General features: G+C 39.0%; 1 protein-coding gene across 4 annotated transcripts in view; it reads right to left on the minus strand.

Moving 5' to 3' along the window:
* Window positions 1-16,742: 16,742 nt before the first annotated feature.
* The window catches only part of SBF2 (SET binding factor 2), a 271,467-nt gene continuing 268,750 nt past the window's right edge, over window positions 16,743-19,459 (minus strand). For all 4 annotated transcript variants that reach the window (XM_085317208.1, XM_085317207.1, XM_085317206.1 and 1 more), the window contains one exon: window positions 16,743-19,280. In XM_085317208.1, the coding sequence (XP_085173334.1) occupies window positions 19,182-19,280 (99 nt within the window). In that variant the 3' untranslated portion in view covers window positions 16,743-19,181. The remainder of the gene's footprint in view (window positions 19,281-19,459) is intronic.

Raw genomic sequence — 19,459 nt, forward strand, 5'->3', positions numbered from 1 at the left:
GTATAAACTGAACAAATTCTACCATCAACAAAAAGTTAATGTTTGGCAGTGTTCTTGGGTTTGCGGTCTGTTTCCTCTAGTTAGTTCATTAATATAAAGTTTAATCTCCTTTCTTCTCCAACCCAGAAATAGCAAACAAATTCCCCTTTTCCCCCAAATCACACAGCTCCTAATCACTGGTTTGTGTCCTAGAGACATTACTGGCTGCACACAAATCACAGTGGCCACCACATGATCCTTCATGTCAGAAAAGCCTGAGAATGCTTCAGTGGGATTAGATATATTTTCCAGATTTACTGCTTGAAATCCTTAGAAACCCAGGGACGAACACACAAACTAACATTTTAGTTCAGCTTACTGACTCTTTGAACTGGCTGAGCAATGACTGACCTACAGCCAGCATGTAAAAATGCAAGGCTAAACAAAGAACAAGTAAGAAAGAAAAATGCCACCCCTAGAGTGCAAGGCTTGGGCTCCTCTAGACAAACAACAGTGTAACCAAATAGTTCTCTCACCAAGGGCGCAGCCAAACTGTACTTTTTGCTCACTGTGACTTGGTCCTGTTTCTGCAGAAAGGCTGCAAGATACTTTGACAGATCACCTGGAATGTTAAAGCATGTACAGAAAAACCAGGACCGTCTTCCCCACCCTCACCCCCTGGTAGCTTCCTTTCCTGAGGAGAAATACTCCATTTCCTGGAAAAGATGGCTTTACACATATTAATGCAGCCTGAGGAACAGCTATGGTCATTAACAGTGAACTTCAAGAGGCTCTAGCTAGATCCCTCACCCTGTACATACTAAAGGCTTGCTACTTGTGTTCAGTCTTCTAACACACTTGGATCTGAATTCGAATGCCATGGTTCCTTTGCTTTGAAGCCCATGACAGATGTGTTCAGCAGTATTCCTGAACGTTGAAAAGCTTTGGATCCAATGAGGCACGCTTCTAAGGTTCATTACAATGAACTTGAATGGAATCAGGTAAAGGCAGCTGTATTCTCTCTTAAGGAAAACAAACAGAAATTTTCACCTACCAAACTGTTTTTAAAGAACTGTATAGAGGTTTATAATGAAATACTTTGATTATACTAAACCCTGTGCTCCCAAGATACTAATCATAATGCATCAAGAGACCTAGGACTCAGAACAAAAACAAATTTTTCTTTCACTTATGTAAATCGTTTTGTAGTAACCAAGTCAAAAACTGTCTTGACAGTGCCAGGTCTTATTGACCTCAGTTCAGGACAGCTGTAAATATGTCTGCCATAATTAAGTTCAATTTGAACTAACAAGTTAAGCACATACTTGCTGCTGCTTTGAGCAAGAACATTTGCGTTTTTATCTATTCTCACAATTAAGGCTCTGCAGAAAGCTACATAATTCCAAATACAGTATCAAAGTATAAATAAAACAGTGAGAACAGCAGAGCATACACTTCTCTGTGCTGATATGATCAAGGCATTTATGTTTGATAATCTGTAGGATGCTATCTGACGTTTACCCTTGAAGAAAGATACCTGAGTAAAGCTGAAAATAAACTCTGTACTACAGCTGCATTTCAGGTTGCAGTAGTGAATGCTCTGGAAATAGCACAGCATGAGCCACTCAGGAATCTTTCTGGAAGCAAATTATGGATACCTAATAGAAGTTGCTGTCCCACAGTTTACACACCATTTCTACATCTGAAAAATGCAAGAAAACACGTTCAAAATGTATTAATTGTGCCACAGAGTCCAGGATTCTCCTAGTTAGGAAAACAAGGCAATTGTAACTCACTGTTATGCTGTTGAGACCACAACTAGCGAAGCAGGATCCTTCCCTGCTGATACTGGTGCTACTTGTGGGATACTACATCCCGCCCCATTGCCGCCTTCGTTTTTTTGAACCATCTTCTGAGGAAGACATAAAATGCTACAGTTTATTGACAGGCGTTTCCTAGATCCCAGCAGAGCCATCGCTTTTAAGGAAACCTTTGGACATTCAACACCTGCACTGCAGAGTGGCTGCCATCCCCCCTTCATGACTACGTAGAAGAACAGAGATCTTAAGTTACATATTTGCTGCCTCAGGATGTCTCAGTGCTTCTAGACGCAGAAGGACTGACACGCACAGTTTTAAAGAGCTCATCTTGAAAATTACCAGCTCTATTAGGTAAGCTTCTCTAGAAGCTATCACATAGTAAAGCTGGTATCTACTTACAAGAGGAGTCCTTTTGAGACCTATTGTACTTATACAAATGAGCTCCAAATGAGCTGTGCAGCTAATGACAGGCATACACRTGGCTCAGGAGTTCAGAAGGGACTTGGACACTGATCAAAAGCAACAATGTTGGTATCTGAAGACTTCACACAGCTCCCTCCCTTTGACATCTAGGTAGGCCTGTACCAGCCATGATTAATTTCTTTCTACTTCTCAGTGTCCTTAGAATAAAAGTAATGACTAAGAAGGCACATCCAGGAATATTAAGTTTGATAGCAAGCACTGAAGTATCTTGCAGGAATAGCTCATTTGCTTCTTGGATGACTCTGGAATTTCTTTACAGAGTAAGGATAGATTTAAAGAAAGATAGTACATGCTGAAAATGAAAGATAGTACATGTGTTGGTTGTTCCCCCCAGAACCATAAGAGAGAGTCATACAGACCTAAATAAAAATACAAACCTGTAATTGGACTTTGAAGGTTCTGTCACTGTCAAAACTAGCAGAAAGGAAGTGAAGCATGGCAGTGCTGCCGTCCTTCCCATTTTAGGACTGGACAAACACAGCAAGCTGGGCAGCAGGGAGATGCTGTGAGCTAGGACCATCTTGGTCACACATGCTACAGGAAACTGTACAGATCACCATTCAGGAAAAGGAAGCTTCAGCTAATCACACATTCCAGCAAGCTACACTGTTAACTAAATGAAGATACTGAAAGAGGCAAAAGGGAGAGTACAAGGTTARAACGCTGTACAAGCCAATTTTCGCATTGAAGTGTTTATAACAATAGTTCCTGAACAAATTGAAAATAAGAAACTGAATTAGGTGCAGATGGTCTGCTCCCAAATAAACCACATAGTGAAATCTTTCACAAGGCACTGCTGAAGCATAAATATCCATACTTAATATAACAATGCATTTAAATATCTATGGACCCCCCCAAAAGAAAAAAAAGAAAGAAAATGTTTAGACAAGGTTAGATCAGCATTATTTGCTACCAATGAAAGCTAAACTTAATTTTTTTACCAAAGTAATGAAAAATGAGCTGAGGCATGTCACAGACCACATGAATATGGCAGAGTACTTTGAAAACAAATTAGGTTCTTGTAGTTGTTACTCCTGTGCAAAAGACTAAAATATTTTATAACAGAAGTACATAAATTAGTTTGGTCCTTACCAGTTTTTGGAAATTCCCAGGCAGAATAAACATACATGATGCAAGTTTGTGCTTTAGTCCTCTTTTATGAGCCAAGAACTTCCCTAACTAAAAATGACCAGAAGAGACACTCAAGATAACCAAAGTAAGTACAGCACTTGCACAACAAAGAGAAAAACCTCAGAGTAAACCATCATTGCAAGACTGAAAGCCTGACCGGGTGAAGTGAGATTTGCTGTAGGACATTCTCAACTGCAAGTGGTCCGACATCAGCAGTGACAGTTGTTTGTAACAGGAGGGGCAGTCCAGCAGGAGAGGGCACTTATCCATGCTACAAAGCACCAGGTTTCAGAGGTTCTGGGCTGAGATCTCCCTGCATGAGTGGGCATTTACAGGCATCTGGGTCATGCTCCTCACTCCAGGTGTCTGCTGCACTGCATCAGGTTCTTTGAATCTGACACTGGGATGCAGATGCTGTTAGTAACAGTTACTGCAGAAGCATCTCAGGAGAAAACTGACTGCTAGGAGAAAAGGTGAAAGGAACTCAAGTGTCTCCAATTCTCTGCTGTGCTTCTCAATTCACATGTTTTCTTTGCTCCACTACAGAACACTGATTTCAGCTGGTGGTTCTAGAATTATTTCCATTTTTTCATGGGTTAAATACACAACTATTTTACATTCAGCCTGAGGTCCTGTGTGCTTGAGCAAACTCTGTATAGAAGTCTGACATGGTGTTACTTGTTACTTTGTTATGCTTCTAAGGTTTCTCTTTTTTTCTTGTCTTTTCTTTTAATTATGAAGTTGACTCATGATGCCTTTGATTTTGTGTCTTTGTGAAAACAAAGAAAAGATAAAAACCAGCTGGTTTATTTCTTCTAATTTAATAAACACAATTTCTCAACAATTTATCCTTTTCAGAATTTTCAGCACCTAAGCAAGCATATAATTTTTTTTCTAGAGGTAGGAGGGAGGAGGAAGAGGGGGTCTCACTCTCACAGATGTTAATGACAGAATTCTGGAATACTATCGTGCCAGCATAAACCACACTGTAAGAGCTCTGTACTTTAACGAACACTATGGTATYAGTTCAGATGCTAACTGGTACGGCTTATATCCACTAGGAAGATCCTTTTGGCTTTCTATGTCAGCAGCAAGGCATAGCTAGGGGAAAAAGACAAAGAAGAAATCCTCCCCTCCAACCTTTATATCTGGTGGATTCTGGCTACTGCATCACCCTTCACAGATACAATAGCACCTGACATAACTCAGAAGAGCATCAAGTGGTCACTGTATAAATTCTTACAGTATTTATAAAAAATAAAGCTTTTTTTCTTGCATAAGAACGAGCTGCTTTGTGCATAAGAAATGCAAAATCCTTTCCAATGAGCAGAGCCTCGGATTTTTCAGAAAGCAACATTTTAAACTTTGACAAAGCCAGAGCTAAAAAGGAAGAGATGCTACTGTTTCTACAGTCTAAATAATGGATGTTCAAATGGAAAAAATGTAAATTAAATAAATGCTTCCGGCATGCAGAAAACCAATGCCAGAGACGGAAGCATTTTTGTGGTGTCCTGACATAGCAATTTTATCTCTATGACACACTGTACGGACAGCTTAGAAGATTTTAGTGAGACTCTAGGACTGATCAATACAAATTCAAGTCCAATACAGACAGTGCAGGAAGCCAACTACATGAAAAAATTCAATCCAAAGGGTCTGAGATAGACAAATATTTGCAAAACTGAGTTTAAAAGTTGTGTGTGTCTTATTCCCACACTAAATACACCATTGGCAAACAAGCTTAAACAGGACCTATGTGATAATGACTGTTAAATTTATGTAAATGCTAATTGCCTTAGTGTCATATTTGGAATGCTAAATTTCTACACCATAAAAAAGTAAAGTAACATCACATCTCACTACAGTTTGGCTGGATCCAGAATACCAGATCTGAACTTCTGTGCTCTGATTTTTTTGAGGTTCAAATTGCTTAGCTGGTCTGTGACTCTGTAGTATGGGATGGATCCATCAAGTCCAGCATCAGCTCATGGCACAAGGCACATTTCTCAGTTGCATTACTTAGTGAGGCAGATACCTCACAATATGAGACTTCAGGAGAACAAACACTGCTTTAGCTTCTCTTTCACTTTAAATAATCTGTACTCACTCCAAGAAGCTGTATCAGAACCATAAAGCTGCATTTTCCTCCAGTACTTAATACTTAACATTGGCCCAGCATATAAGATGTGCCTGAACTAATCTCCATATTCTATGACTAGAGCTGTCCACCATAAAACTTACAGTCAACACTGAGACCAATACTACCATGCCATGTCTGGATCTGGAGGAGCCTGAGAATTCAGTTATGGAGAAGAAGCTACTAGAATTACTCCTTTACAGCAAGAGTGCTCTCACAAACAGGTGCTGGGGAGAAAATGGCAGGTAGAAAAGGGCTTACTAAGATGACAGATACTCATCCTTTTATTCCCCCCCCCACTTGCAAGGAAGATTATTAAATATCATAGAATCACAGCAGTGCTGGGGTTGTAAGGCACCTCTGGAGATTGTCTAGTCCATCCCCTGGCTCAGAGCAGGGCCATCTCAAGAAGGTTGCTCAAGGCTCTGTCCAGTTGGGTTTTGAGCATCTCCAAAGATAGAGACTCCACAAGCTTGCTGTGTAACCTGTGCCAGGGCACAGCAAAAAGGCTTCTCCTTATCATAGACAGAATCATAGAATCGGTAAGGTTGGAAGGGACCTCTGGAGATCATCCAGTCCAACCTCCCTGCTGCTCAGGGTCACCTAGAGCATGTTAGACAGGGTTGCATCCAGGCGGGCCTTGAAGATCTCCAGAGAAGGAGACTCCACAACCTCTCTGGGCAACCTGCTCCAGTGCTCCGTCATGCTCACAGTGAAGAAATTCCCCCTCATACTTAAATGAAACTTCCTGTATTTCAGTTTGTGCCCATTGCCTCTTGTCCTTTCACTGAATATCACTGAGAAGCGTGAGATTCTTTCTGCTGACCCCATTAGGCTTTTATATGCACTGATAAGGTCCCCTTAAGCTTTCTCTTCTCCAAGGAGGCAGGCCAGCAGATGGGGCATCCATCCTCCACAGCAGGCAATCTCCCACTACTATCACTAGCTATTTCCTCCTGGTGCTGCTGGATAGGCTGAGGCTCAGCCAGCTCAGATGCTTCCTTGGACAGAAATCCCAGCCCTTGTYTGCCACCAGTGCACTGAACCTATTCTACAGCTGCAGATCTGCAGGTGGAGCAGAAGCCTCCCCCTCCCGGTGCTAGAAGTCACAAGCCTCCAGGCTTTACCAACCTGGGAGTCTCCCTTTCCCCACCCAGTAGGCACAGACTTAGGCAGCAGCCCCTCTATCAGCACAGTTGGGGGTTTGGGAGCTACGTATCTGTGAGTAAAAGTTGAAGGATTGAGCTGCACTTAATGCAACAAACATAAATTCACCTGAGCAAGATCTTACTTCTTTGACGATGTACCCAGACTGTGGAATGCTTTGACATAAAAGCTTTTTGTGTATTTTATGGAAAACCAGAGCATACTGCATATAAAGTACAAACTGGTTTCTCCTTCACATGAAGTAAAAACTGGTTGTTGCTTTAGAGCAGCAGCAAATTGGCTGACTTTGCAAGAATGCAATTTCTACATCATATATTCATCTTGATTACCATTTGTAATGAATACTACCTCATCATTTCTTTTGTGAAATCATAACCCACAAAATTAAGAGAAATTTATGGTGTTACTTGCAAACYGAGCTTAAATTTCCCTCCTCTCATGGCCATTAACATGTATTATTTTTGTTCCTTTCCCAAAACACAGCATTGTGGAAATTATGATGGTAAATCCAGAAAGGACAGAAACATGGTCCCAAAGTTCACTGCTTAAAGGAAAGCAACTTTAGTAACAACAGCAATATTGGTTTCCATGTGACAGCAATCTTAATTTAACAGATATGATAATCTTCACAAAGGATGAAATCTCTGTTTTGCTGAACTCGGAGTAAACTTTGCCAGCGAGTTAAGTGGGCCATTATTTCATCCTCAAAAATAAGTGTTCAGGAACAAGAGTAAAAATATCAAGGAAACCATTTGTGTAATAAAAATAGCCCTTTTCCTGGTCCCATAGATAACATGACAGCTGTTCAGCTGCATGTTTCATGGGATTTTGCTACCTATGACAGCACAGAAATAGACTTGTTAAAGAATGTGCCAAGAAAACAGAGAACTCTGAACATTTTTCTTTGTTGTCAATACTATTCAGGAAGTTAGGTATAAGTCAAACCAAGTATTTTAATATCCAAAACATGCTGTTTATGTTCATGTAATCACTGAAAAATGCTCTGGTTGGCTACAGTGTTGCCTAAGAGAAGGATTGATGCCTTTTGAGAGTCAACTACATCCAGAAGCACTGCTATAATGCAAAAAAGGCACTTCTTGTTTAAGGGTGATAGACATATCTAAAGTTATTGCTACAACTGTTAAAATACTTACAGTAGCTGAGAGATCTTTAAAAAGTGGTTTAAGATAACGTATCCATTCTACTTCATGGAGAAAGAGGGCTAAATCCAGGCTCTGTCCTACTCTAAAACAACAGTACCATTTACCTGCAAGCTATATGGAATTTCTCCAAAGCAGTTTGTCATATACTAAGTCTTATTATGGTTTCTAGAATGAGCTGTTTGGATGGACCACGAATGAAAACAAACAAAATCAAAAACTACCAACCCTTCTACTTCAACTCGCATGTCATGCTGGAACCTTCTCGTGTGTCAATGACATATGCAATGAATCAAATACAAACTATGTATGTGTGCTACTGCCGGGATCAGATTAGAGAGGAACATCTTAGCACTACTTCTGAGCACAGGAGACTCCTAGTTGCTCATAGTGGAAGCAGAATTAAAAAATATCTTTTCCAAGAAAATTGAAGCATGGACTTCTTTGATGCAGAACATAAGAAACACAGTAAATAACAGCAAAAAACTGAATACCTATCAGTGCTTTGTAAGTTTATCCTAACTGAATACCTATCAGTGGTTGCTTACAAGCAAGTAAGGGATCTTTGATTGCTAGGTGGAAAGACTTGCATTTGCCAACAGTCTGTCTGACTTCAGTGTCTCACACAGCACTTACACCTGCTTTTAAGCCACATTACAACCTCAAAGTAGTCTCCCATCACATTAACACAGTGTCCAAATTTCCTTTTATTCTACACACTTTCAACACATCTGTCAAATCTACACATATGCTATTTTATTTTTCCATGCAAGAACACCTGATTAGATTCAAAGGTATTTCTGGTCTATGCTAAATCCTTTGTGAAATTGAATTTGGATTCAGAAAAGAAGCTCTTTGTAATGTGGGGAACTGAAGGTGGTTAGTTGTGCTTACTTTCTCCACTTTATGTAATTTTTATTTGCTTGTTCTGAAGCACTTCATTTCCAAAGAGGCACATACAGTACCAAAACGTGTAAAAACATAGTAAACAACAGCTACAGGCACTTTTTGTCTTCCTTTTACTTGAATTTACCTCAAAGTTGGCAAAAATAAGTGCAAGCAGGATGCAGCATCTGCAGACTTTTTTTTTTTAACAACTTGGCATAAACTGTGTCCTAAATCACAGACTCATGCAATYGGCCTTAAAACCACCACCTTGAACAGTAAACTCCCTTCTCAGGGCCAAGTTCACCATCTGCACCAGGCATTTGAGTCTCACCCCACACGCTGCTTTTTTGGAGTTCCCCAAGAAGCATGCTGAACATAACAAACGAAGCAGCACGTGAAAAAAAAACACCAAAGAAATCCTTCATTTCAAAGTCAGTCGAAACAGAAGATAKCTCAGAGTATTTTCCTAGCACACCCTGCAGACAGATCATCCAGCACAGAACATACCCCCAGCAAAGCAGCACCACATTCCCAAAATACCGCACCAGGAGGCTGCTGCAGACTGAACTGTTATAATTTAAAGGGCTTTTTAATGGTACCAGTTTGCAGGCAACAGTAATCTGAGAATTACACCATTGTATCAAAACTTTCAACACTGTTCTCCAAATATCCCTCAGTTTACCTCCAAAAAATCACACTGAGAGGACGCGTCACTCCCCAGCGCAGGTGGGCAGCATGGCTGCTGCTTCCTTCCCAGTCCAGACAGTCTCCTGGCACAGAGGCAGCTCCCGGACCCGGGGGACTTGCTGCGACACGACACGGGAGGCCCCTGCTCGGCTCCCAGCTGCAGCAGACCCCTGCTTCCTCCCGCTCGGCGGCTCCCACGGCAGGCTTCAGCCACGCGGCCGCCTGGCTGCCGAGCCAAGAGAGCCCCTTCCCTCAAGGATCGCAGCTCCCAGGCAGACCGTTTCCCTCACACTCAACTGAGGGAAGCCGGGGGCCTTTCCGGCCTCGCCTCCCAAATAAAAGAGGGGATCTCCCAGCACCTGGCTGGGCCCACCAGCCTCACCCCTTCCACACGTGTTGAGCACTGCTCTTGCCAGAGGCCATCTCCTTTCCACGGCCCAGGCAGGACAGCGGTGGCTCTGCCACAGGTGCTGCTTATCAGGGCCTGCTGCCCCCAACAAGGTGCAGCTGAGCCCAGGYCCCTCTCCCCTCTGAGAGGGCCCCTGGGGAGCGCAGCAATAAGCTGCTCTCAGCACGAGCAGCGCGTTTCAGGCTGCAYGAGGTGTTTCTCTTCTACAGCCTTCGTTTCGTGACGCAATTCCATACGCTAAAGGCAAAACCGCGTGAGTTAGAGGCTTTGCCAGTCTTGCATGGCGGTTCGCCGCTGCGCCCTGCGTGGCTGCCGCAGCCCGTGCCTGCCCTCAGCCCACCGGAGCAGCTGCAGACGCTTTCAGGTTGCTTAACCATTTCCAGCACTTACTCATTGCTGCGGTGTGTTGCACGCCGACATCCCAGGGCAACTCCTCTCAGGCGTAAACTGCCATTTCCTCTATCCAGAACACATTTCTGGCAACAGCATTAATGATCCGCTGTCCCCATGACAATCCTCTTTTCTATTTCAGAGTAACAAAGTATTAATTAAAATAACATCTACTAAATTGGTAGAATTGAAGTAAATAACACGTTTTTTTCACCTCTGGGTTCGTCCTCAGTCTCTTCCTTCACCAGAAAGAGTTGCCAGGCTCCTGCAACGTAATTCAAATAAACATATCAACCCTAGATTAAAATACAAATTTCTGTCCATCCTGGGCTAAGATTTTTAGTCTGAGTTTCCAGTCTTCTGCTAGCCTATGTAATATCAAGCAACAAAGCTTCCTTTTTCAAGGTCTGTATGTAAAAAATAATTTCTCRCTTTCTCTTTTGCCTGGCTGCTCTCCTGCCCTTTATAGAGTTAAGCAAACTCCAGATCATCTCACTGCTCTGTTTCTCTCCTTCTCATTTAATGCCACTGTCAAGTCAGGGCCTAACAGAGTTTTAGGCTCCACTTTATACTTCTCTTTGTGTTGCGTTTGCATATGCCCTCTCACAGATGTAGTTTAGCTAGAAATTCAGGCTAATGCTTCTAATTTARGAGAAAATATGTTATGTACTATATTACCATTGATCTTCTGAATCTGGCAGTGAATAATTCAGGTGTTGGCCAATATGAAGGTTTGCTTCCGAAGTTCACATTGCCCTTTGAAAGTACCACCAGTATTTATTCTCCAAAAGGACTACAGGCATCCCCCTCCTCTCCCACTCTTTTCAAGCCATCCAAAACAGAGATTGATAATGATCGCTTCTGATAGTGCAATAAATGCAGCATGGCATTTTTACTGTCATCTTTTCCCACTGCTGTATGGCTACTACTTCTTAAAATCTCTACTGCATTAACATTGTGCTTGAATCTTTAAAAGGAATGTCTTTATTTAATGCAACAAAAACTAAGGTGTGTTTTGACCATGTGGTAGTGGGCCCGCTACCAAAACATGAACAAAATGGTTATATTACCCACCAAGTTCCTACAGGAAATATAGTATTACCTAAATCTATTGCCTTTTTTTCTCAAATGTTTATTAGCACTGAAGAGGATATTTGGGCCCACTTCTACTGGCATATCTCTTCTAGGTTTTGCTTCTTCCCTATGTACATAAAATGGAACAGGTTTGTGGCCTGCATGGACTGTGGTTTGAAAACACTGAGTATGTGCATCAAAGTACATCAAATTTTACTCCACTAAAAATGCCCAAGGGTATAGCATTGTTTTAGCAATTTTTGGTCGGCCCACTGGCTCATCTGGACTTCTATATATGCTGTCCTAACACTAGATCATGAATAGCTACACTGAAGAAAGGGTAAGAAAATCTCTAACCAAATTAGTTTTGAGTAAAGCAACAACAATTAGAGCAGCGATGTTACTAAAGGCATCCAGATTCCACTATATGGATTGAACTCTATATTAGTAATTATTCCACATTTGAGAATATCCACATAACAGATAGGTGTCTTACATTATGGAAAGAGTGGCCTAAAATTGGAAATTAAAGTAGAAACTTGGGAGTGCATCCTTTGTCCCCTTCTCCAGCAGATGATAATAATTTGGCTAAGTCTGCGTTTGATAAACAGAGCTGTGATGTTGTACTGGAAATACACTTATATTAGCAATGGTATTTTCAATGACCAAAGTTCAGCATACTTGATGTTGGCTTCATTTTGACCTCCTTCCTCGGTGCTGTTCATCTAGTTCCAAAAAAACAATGATTACATGTCAGATGCTGAGAGTGTTTGAAATTCAGACTCAAATCCCAGTTTTACAAACTGGCTCCATACCTTATGGCAGACCAAACTCAGTCACTGACCCAGGCCCTGCTAGCCCTGGAAAACTTTCAACATAYAGGTGTACAGCTCAAATCAGCAACTAGCTTCAGAGAACTTTTAAAAATACAGACTCTTTTCCTTTCAGCTTTAATTATATCACAGCACCTGGCAGCATTCTGGGCACTTTTGTAGAGCAAGTTAAGACCGATTCCTTGCTTCTCAAAAATTTCTCATCTAAATTTAGACATGATCAAACAAGTAAAGGCCACRTACACAAAACAGGGGCCGAGACAAATGTAATAGGAGATTTTAGTTAAAACGATAATGCAGTTGCTTAGAGGAAGGCAAAGGAGATGGGAAGTCTGCCTTTGCTGCATCCTGGAGAGGTGGGTATATGGGAACTAGTTCCATTACATGCTTAACTTCTTCCYGTTTGCAGGACAAGCTTTCCTGCATCCCACTGTCACAAATACCTACCTTTTCCCTTTCTCTTTGATCATCTGTCCAACAAATAAACCAGCACTGGGCTGTCTACGTGTGCTATTTTGATCTCTGCTTTACTTGTTAAGCATTAACTTGTTGCTGTGTTAGGCACTAATTACCAGTTAGGGCTTTTTTTGCTCCTGCATCTGTCTGCTTTTTGGTCTCCATAACCTTCATTATCTCTGTTCATCCTTGTTTTCTGAGAAGAAAACACGTACAAAGATTATTCTAAAATCCTAATTTCTAATATAGAATAATTAGTCCAGTAGAACAGTTATTTGTAAATTCAAGTATCACTAGAGGCTTCACTAGACTTTCACGAAACTCAGACTGGTAATAAATAATGCAAATCAGTGGGCTGGAATTCCAAGATAAACTGAAAGATCCTTGTCTGTTTTGCTTGCACATACTCACTTTTCAAATAAAGTTATCAAGTTGTCTTGAGATGGCATAATCAAATAAGAAATGCTCTCAAGTATTATGAATTTAATTTAAAAATAATGACAATATGCATAATGTGTTACTGTGAAATGGTGCACAAATCTCTTTTCTGAGAAAAGAAAAAGTGGAAAAGTTGTACAGAACCATATTTTCAAGAAATATTTAAATATCATAAGGCAACAGGCATCCAGTGAGCTAGGACAAAGAAGCAGCATATTTTTAAACGGATGCCTTTCTCACAACAGCAAATAAAGCTCTATTTRGCCTAGGCGAGTTGATAGCATATACTTAACCTTAAGCAATATTTGGTTTTGATTGCCAAAACAGAAAATCTAGTCACATGAAAAAAATCTGAGTGCAGTATCCTTTGAATCAAAAACACTCAGTACCACAGCAAATAGCTAGACTGGTTTTTTATTCATATGCCAAGAAAAACTTGTCACATATACCAGCCATGCTCAGCTGTGTAGTTACTAACAACAACTGAAATAATAACTGATAAAAATGAGTTTATCTTAAAACTGTGTTTTTCCTACAGAAATTAATGTCTGTAAAGAGACAAAGTTTCAGAAGAATATTCTGCAGGAAGATGAGAGTACAAAGCTTAGGTGCTTTAGGGTTTAAAACCAAGTATCTGATTGTTGTAGCAACAGCATGTTACTTTTGAGGTTGTTACACAACCTTTAGCCCATCTTGACACTGTTAATGTACATAACACACAGAGTGGTCAATGACATGATTTTACATACCATAACTAACTCCTCAATTTGTTCCTGGCTCTGGTTCATTATCACTTGATGGGATATTTTCCAGGTTTCCAGGCATTGCTACATACTCATACCAGAAAAGGAGACTGACTGCAAATCTTCCTTTGAGTCAGGAGCCTGAAGTGGAAGAAGTCAAGTTAGTTTTGACTTTAATTTTGCCCTTATTTTATTTTTTTTTTTAGATCGAAAAACAGCTCTAAAGATGAAGGAATCCAGTTGCTTTGAGAAAAGCAAGGAAAGCAGCAAAGATTTTTGGACTTCATTTAAAAGCCAATGAACAAACTGCAGAGACATCTAATTTAGGAAGTAGTAGGAATGAGCTGCATATTTTAAATAAAATAACCTCCCTTGAAAATTTAAAAAGAATACTATAAGGAATAAGATCTTAAAAAGCATCTCAGAGGAGCATATTGTCCAACTTCATCCAAATTCAATAGCTAACAGGTCCCTGTCTGTCTCATGTTTTTCTTCAAAACTYCATTCCCAAATCTTTTGCGTGTATGGTACACTAGAAAGATCTGAATGCTTTGTATTAAATAACGTAAATGTATTTGATTAAAAAAGTCAGCACAAGCATTTGTTTCAGCTGAAAAGTTTACCAGTGATAATCTAAGCACAGCAGAAATAAAAATCAAAGTTTTAACTGTTGCTTTATGTGGCAGCATAAAACCAACGCAACACACTGCAAAACCTGAACCTGCATGTATTTAAACATGTGAGAGTGATTTTATGTGTAGTATAGTCTGCTACACTGGGTTTATGCATGTACTTACTCACAGATTTATGTAGTTATCTTTTTGAACTTACTGGAGGTCTTGATGGGAATATCATTTTGAACTCACTGGCATTACTTATGAGGTTGACCCACAGCCCGTGCAAAATGGCAAAGCCCCCAGGGCTGTCAGTGGGATATTAGTTTCTTGAGCTATCTGAGAATTTCTCCTTGTCAGGAAAGCATTTGCACCAAACACATTTTCTTTCTGGGTGCTCAAATTCACAGCAGTATGACTTGTCCATCATGATGATGATGTAGTGGTGATGTGTAGTGGTGATATAGGACCTAATATTGATTTTGGGCAGCTAATGGCATCTTTTAATACAAATGAACATTGGAATTTCTGGAGGTCCTGCTTAGTAGTAGGCAGAGTGGGTCTGAAATACAAGAATCCTGACTGAGTTGAATAATAGAAATTTGTTAAACAAATGCATGTGTAGTTCACATACGAAATCAAAGATCTCAGTTTAAGACAGATGCTGTYGTCTCAAGAATGACTCAGATGAGCATTACAGCAACCTTCTCTCGCTCTCTGCAGTTGCTTGCTATACAAGAAATGACATCAGTATTCAGTTCCTTCAACCTGGACTGGCAGCCTCCATTTCTACCACATATGACGTAGGAGACGCTTCCACACTGTCAGTGGTAAGGAGAGTTAGTGTATGGGTTTTAATCACTAGAGTGTGGCTGCAGAGGCTATCACAGCTCAATACATGGAACAGAGTTTCTCATACAATCTTTGAAAAGTAGTGGATTAAACAAAGAATTAAGTAGTCCCCTTGGGATGATAAGTCACATCCGCTTAGACTGGGAAGGTCTACAGCAGAAAAACAAACAAACAAAAAAAAAGTAAAACTAGTCTTCAGAGATTTTGTACTGTGTAATATGAAACAAAATCCCAGTAATTATCAGTAGTATCTGTATTAGTAATCCTTTTCTTTGAGAGGCTAGTTGAAGAAGTAATTAAAGAAACAGCAGTGAACTTAGAGCATCCTTACCTGACAGTTCAGTTAAGAAAAATTTATATATGAAAAAAGACAAAGATGACAATTTCCTAAATAAGAATGTGGATGCTAATACTGTCCTTGGCTTGCACAGTAGCCAAAATCCTGAAAGAAACAAATCTGAGACAAAAACTCAGGAAGTACAAACAAGTACAAGTACAAACCACATGCAACACTGATACTCAACGTCAATTTTAGCATAATTGGGGAACTGTTAGATTCTATTTTCTGACTCCCCAGAGCAATCACAGGATAGTCAAGAACACATAAAATATCTGAATAATCACAGATATGAAGAATGAGAAATGTATTGCAGCCATCTAGACAAACTCCAAGACTACTACAGGATGAAACAGGAAAAGGACAGCAATTGGACAAGATCACAACTTATTTGTATGTCTGCAATTCACAAAGTATCAGATACACATAACGTGTAGGGTATGATAACAAATTCTGAATATCTGGTCCTGAGTCTGTTAGTTGTTCATGTACTATTACCTGAGCAGTGACCCACCCATGTGGCATGCTAGTATTTTATTATTTAGTATACTAATTCTGAAAGTCTATCAGAAGTAAAGACTTTTACAGAAAACACATGTATGTTAGACAGGAAGGAGAAAGTGGTAACATAATATGCCATGTGAATTCTTCAAAATTTAAACTCATCTCATCATCTGTTATGCAGGCATTGCATTGCTCAGAACGGAATAAGGGAAATCTTCTTCCCTTACTTAAGCCTCTCATAATACAGTGGCAATGTTGTGATACACAGCATAGGAATAATGATATGGCACCACAGAGTTTTCCCCAACTCCTGGATAGATTCCTTTTCTGGAAAATTTTCATAGAACATGCAGATGGCTCCCTTTGCACACGGAATTTTTCCCAAGAAAATTCTCTCTTCTTATTTCTCTACTACTGCCATAAATCTAATATAATTGGTTTGTCAGGACAGTCCTATGATTGACTACAGGTTGATAAACCCTGTAGTTTATGTTATTCTCCATATTTTCTCTAGGTCTGCAATTTGAATCTTTATTTTCCATAGAAAAGATCATCAAGGATAATGCAAACTCTGTCTCTTCACAACAAAACCCTGCACTTACCATTCCTTTGTAGATCCCTTATATAAAGAACACAAATCTTATACATCTCATTTTGGCTTTTATTTGGATATTTTTGAGTTAAGTTGCTCAAGTCCGTTCTCCACCAATACAGATACTAAAAACTGAGATCAACATTTAAGACAACATTAGCATCCATGCCAAGCCCAATTTGCAAACCTTATCTAAGCACCACAGCAGCCAAGAATTGTCACAGGTCCCCTACCTCCATCACACATTCCCTTTCCTTTTTAACTCTCCTATCCCACATTAGTGCACATACACCCAATAATCCGAGTTAGATGCACATTCTCAACTGAGACCTTGTCATTTCTTATGAAACAGATCACTTAAGCATAACATGATATATGTGAATGAGATTTCAGGGTGAAGGTATGTGGTTGAAATCATAGGCAAAATCTGGGTCATTATTCAATGACATTAGATATTTAGCCTTTTAGTAAAGACTACACACTGAGACTTGTTAGAATGATAATTTGGCTTTAAATTCTGATTTCTTTAGTTTTTAGTTGTATTGCTGACAGGTATTTAACATTGAGTTAAGGATGCTCAGGTGCAACTTCTATATAAGAATACATGCAAGTATACAAAAGACCACACTGGTTTTAGTACACTCTCTGTTTTTAATATAGACTTAATATGAATTTGTCTTGGGCCTGTGTCAAATGCTTCAGGATGTAGGTCTTGCTGTATACCTCTGTTCTCTTTTACAGTAAAAGGGAGGATTATATTTTTCCTTAAGAAGTGTATTTATTACAAGATGATTAGCATACATAACATGTCATATAACATACAGGAGTTAAAATGAACTAGTTACAAAATAAGAAGTGGTGTGTATATTTTTATATAACCTAAGAATGGGATCAGTATTTTACAAAGTACATATAAAAGTACTTCATATACAAAGAAAAATACAAATGTGCAAACACCATTGTCACAGGTGGAAATTCAACAGTTAAAAATGCTAGAAAAATCCTTCTTTTTTTTTTTTTTTTGAAATTGCAAATGTATTAAAACAGCTGCATTTCCTATTGTGTGTGAAGTGAGAAATTTATCTTCCTGACAAAATACATTAGTTAAACAAACAGTTTAATAATCAAAAAAAATCCTGTAAGTATTGTCAGTTTGGTTAGGCTGACATTAAATTATAAGAAGAACGTCTGGAAAAAATGAGAAAATACTGAATCATATGTACAAACCTTTTGTAATATTAGTGTGCTATTTAACATATAAACATTTCAAAATAAAAACAAAGGCTTAATTACTTATCAATGTCACTACTATTTGTAGAATGTAGAATTTCTATTAATTTGGGCTATTCAAAACTGTTTCTCCAAGATACTAAGTTGAACAAGCACAATTTTATCAAATGTAAAAATCTATACAGTCTTCTGATTCATGTGCAAAAAACGTTTAGAAAGTATCAAATCACAACACATGAAACCCAATTATGTACATATTTATTATCTGTAAATGTTGTTAACTAGCTAGCATTGTTCTGCTATAAATAACTTACCTCTGTYCTTCAAAACGTCTGCATTTTAAAGATTTCAGTGCAAGTGCTTGCTTTATTGTTTAGTGCATTACCGTGTTTGTTATTTTCATTTTACAGTGAGCAGAACAGCACATACATTAACATATACAACTCTCATACTTCAAGAGATTTTTCTTCCACTGAATTCCTAATTTGTTGCCTATTTCTCCCRGACAGCATCAGCTACTTTTTTTTCATTGTCCCATAATAACAGCAAACAAAATCCAGAATAAAAAGTGCTATGATCTTTAGATAATCGCTAGAACTTGAAATTCCTTAGCAACATTCCAGGAGTACTCTTATGAACACAAGGTTAGGAACAGCCTGCACACTGAAAATACACCTTCTTTGAGAATTTGACATCAGATGATTTTACTTTTTTGTCTTAAAAAATACCAACTACCTAAAAATCAGCCACCTACTGTATATGCCACTGGGCTCACAAGTTTCAAGATTTTTTTTTTTTTTTTTAAGGAATTGTAGACATGTTCCCTCTTATTAATGACTAGTTTGGAAATATGAACCTTCTGTTTAAAAATATAAATAATGTGAAAATAGATTTCCTACTGGAGGGAAAATTTCTACAATTTACTTTGGAAAGATTTTCTAACAAGATAACTCTGCAATGAGAAAAACAAGATTAGATGATAGAGCAATACAGCAGGCATTTTATAGCCAGAAATTGTACTGAAGAAGTGGAAATTCAGGATAAATGGATTACTATTTTTCACAGTCCTCCCTGCAGAAAAAAATTAGCAGTTATAGTGGTTATTCTTCTTAAATAGAAAAGGAACGTCAGCATATTATGAAAGTTTATGGCTAAAATGTAAGAAAGGCTGGTTGTCCATCAGTAACATTTCAAAATGCGTCTTCTTACAAAAAGAGGTGCTTTAAATATTTCTTGATTATGGAATGTTATTCCCTTCTAAGCATCTGAAATGCAACTCTGGATCCTATCCATCCATTGTTGGGCACTCTGTGCATCTTGGGCACAAAAATTATATACACGTTTACTCGTCTTCAACTGCAAAGGAAAAAAAATAACACGAAGATAAAAAAAGTCAACATACAAAACAGAAACTAGCAAGCTTTATTTTAAACTTCAATACCTAATGTACTAATTAGGTTTGAATTAAATATTTTTTTGAATTTCTACTGTGTGTTGAGAGTGAGGGCCAGATATTAGTTGTGTAACAGCTCTGT

Source organism: Rhea americana, unplaced genomic scaffold (genome assembly GCF_003343005.1).
Source record: "Rhea americana isolate MKP2758 unplaced genomic scaffold, rheAme1 scaffold_49, whole genome shotgun sequence".
Taxonomy (NCBI): domain Eukaryota; kingdom Metazoa; phylum Chordata; class Aves; order Rheiformes; family Rheidae; genus Rhea; species Rhea americana.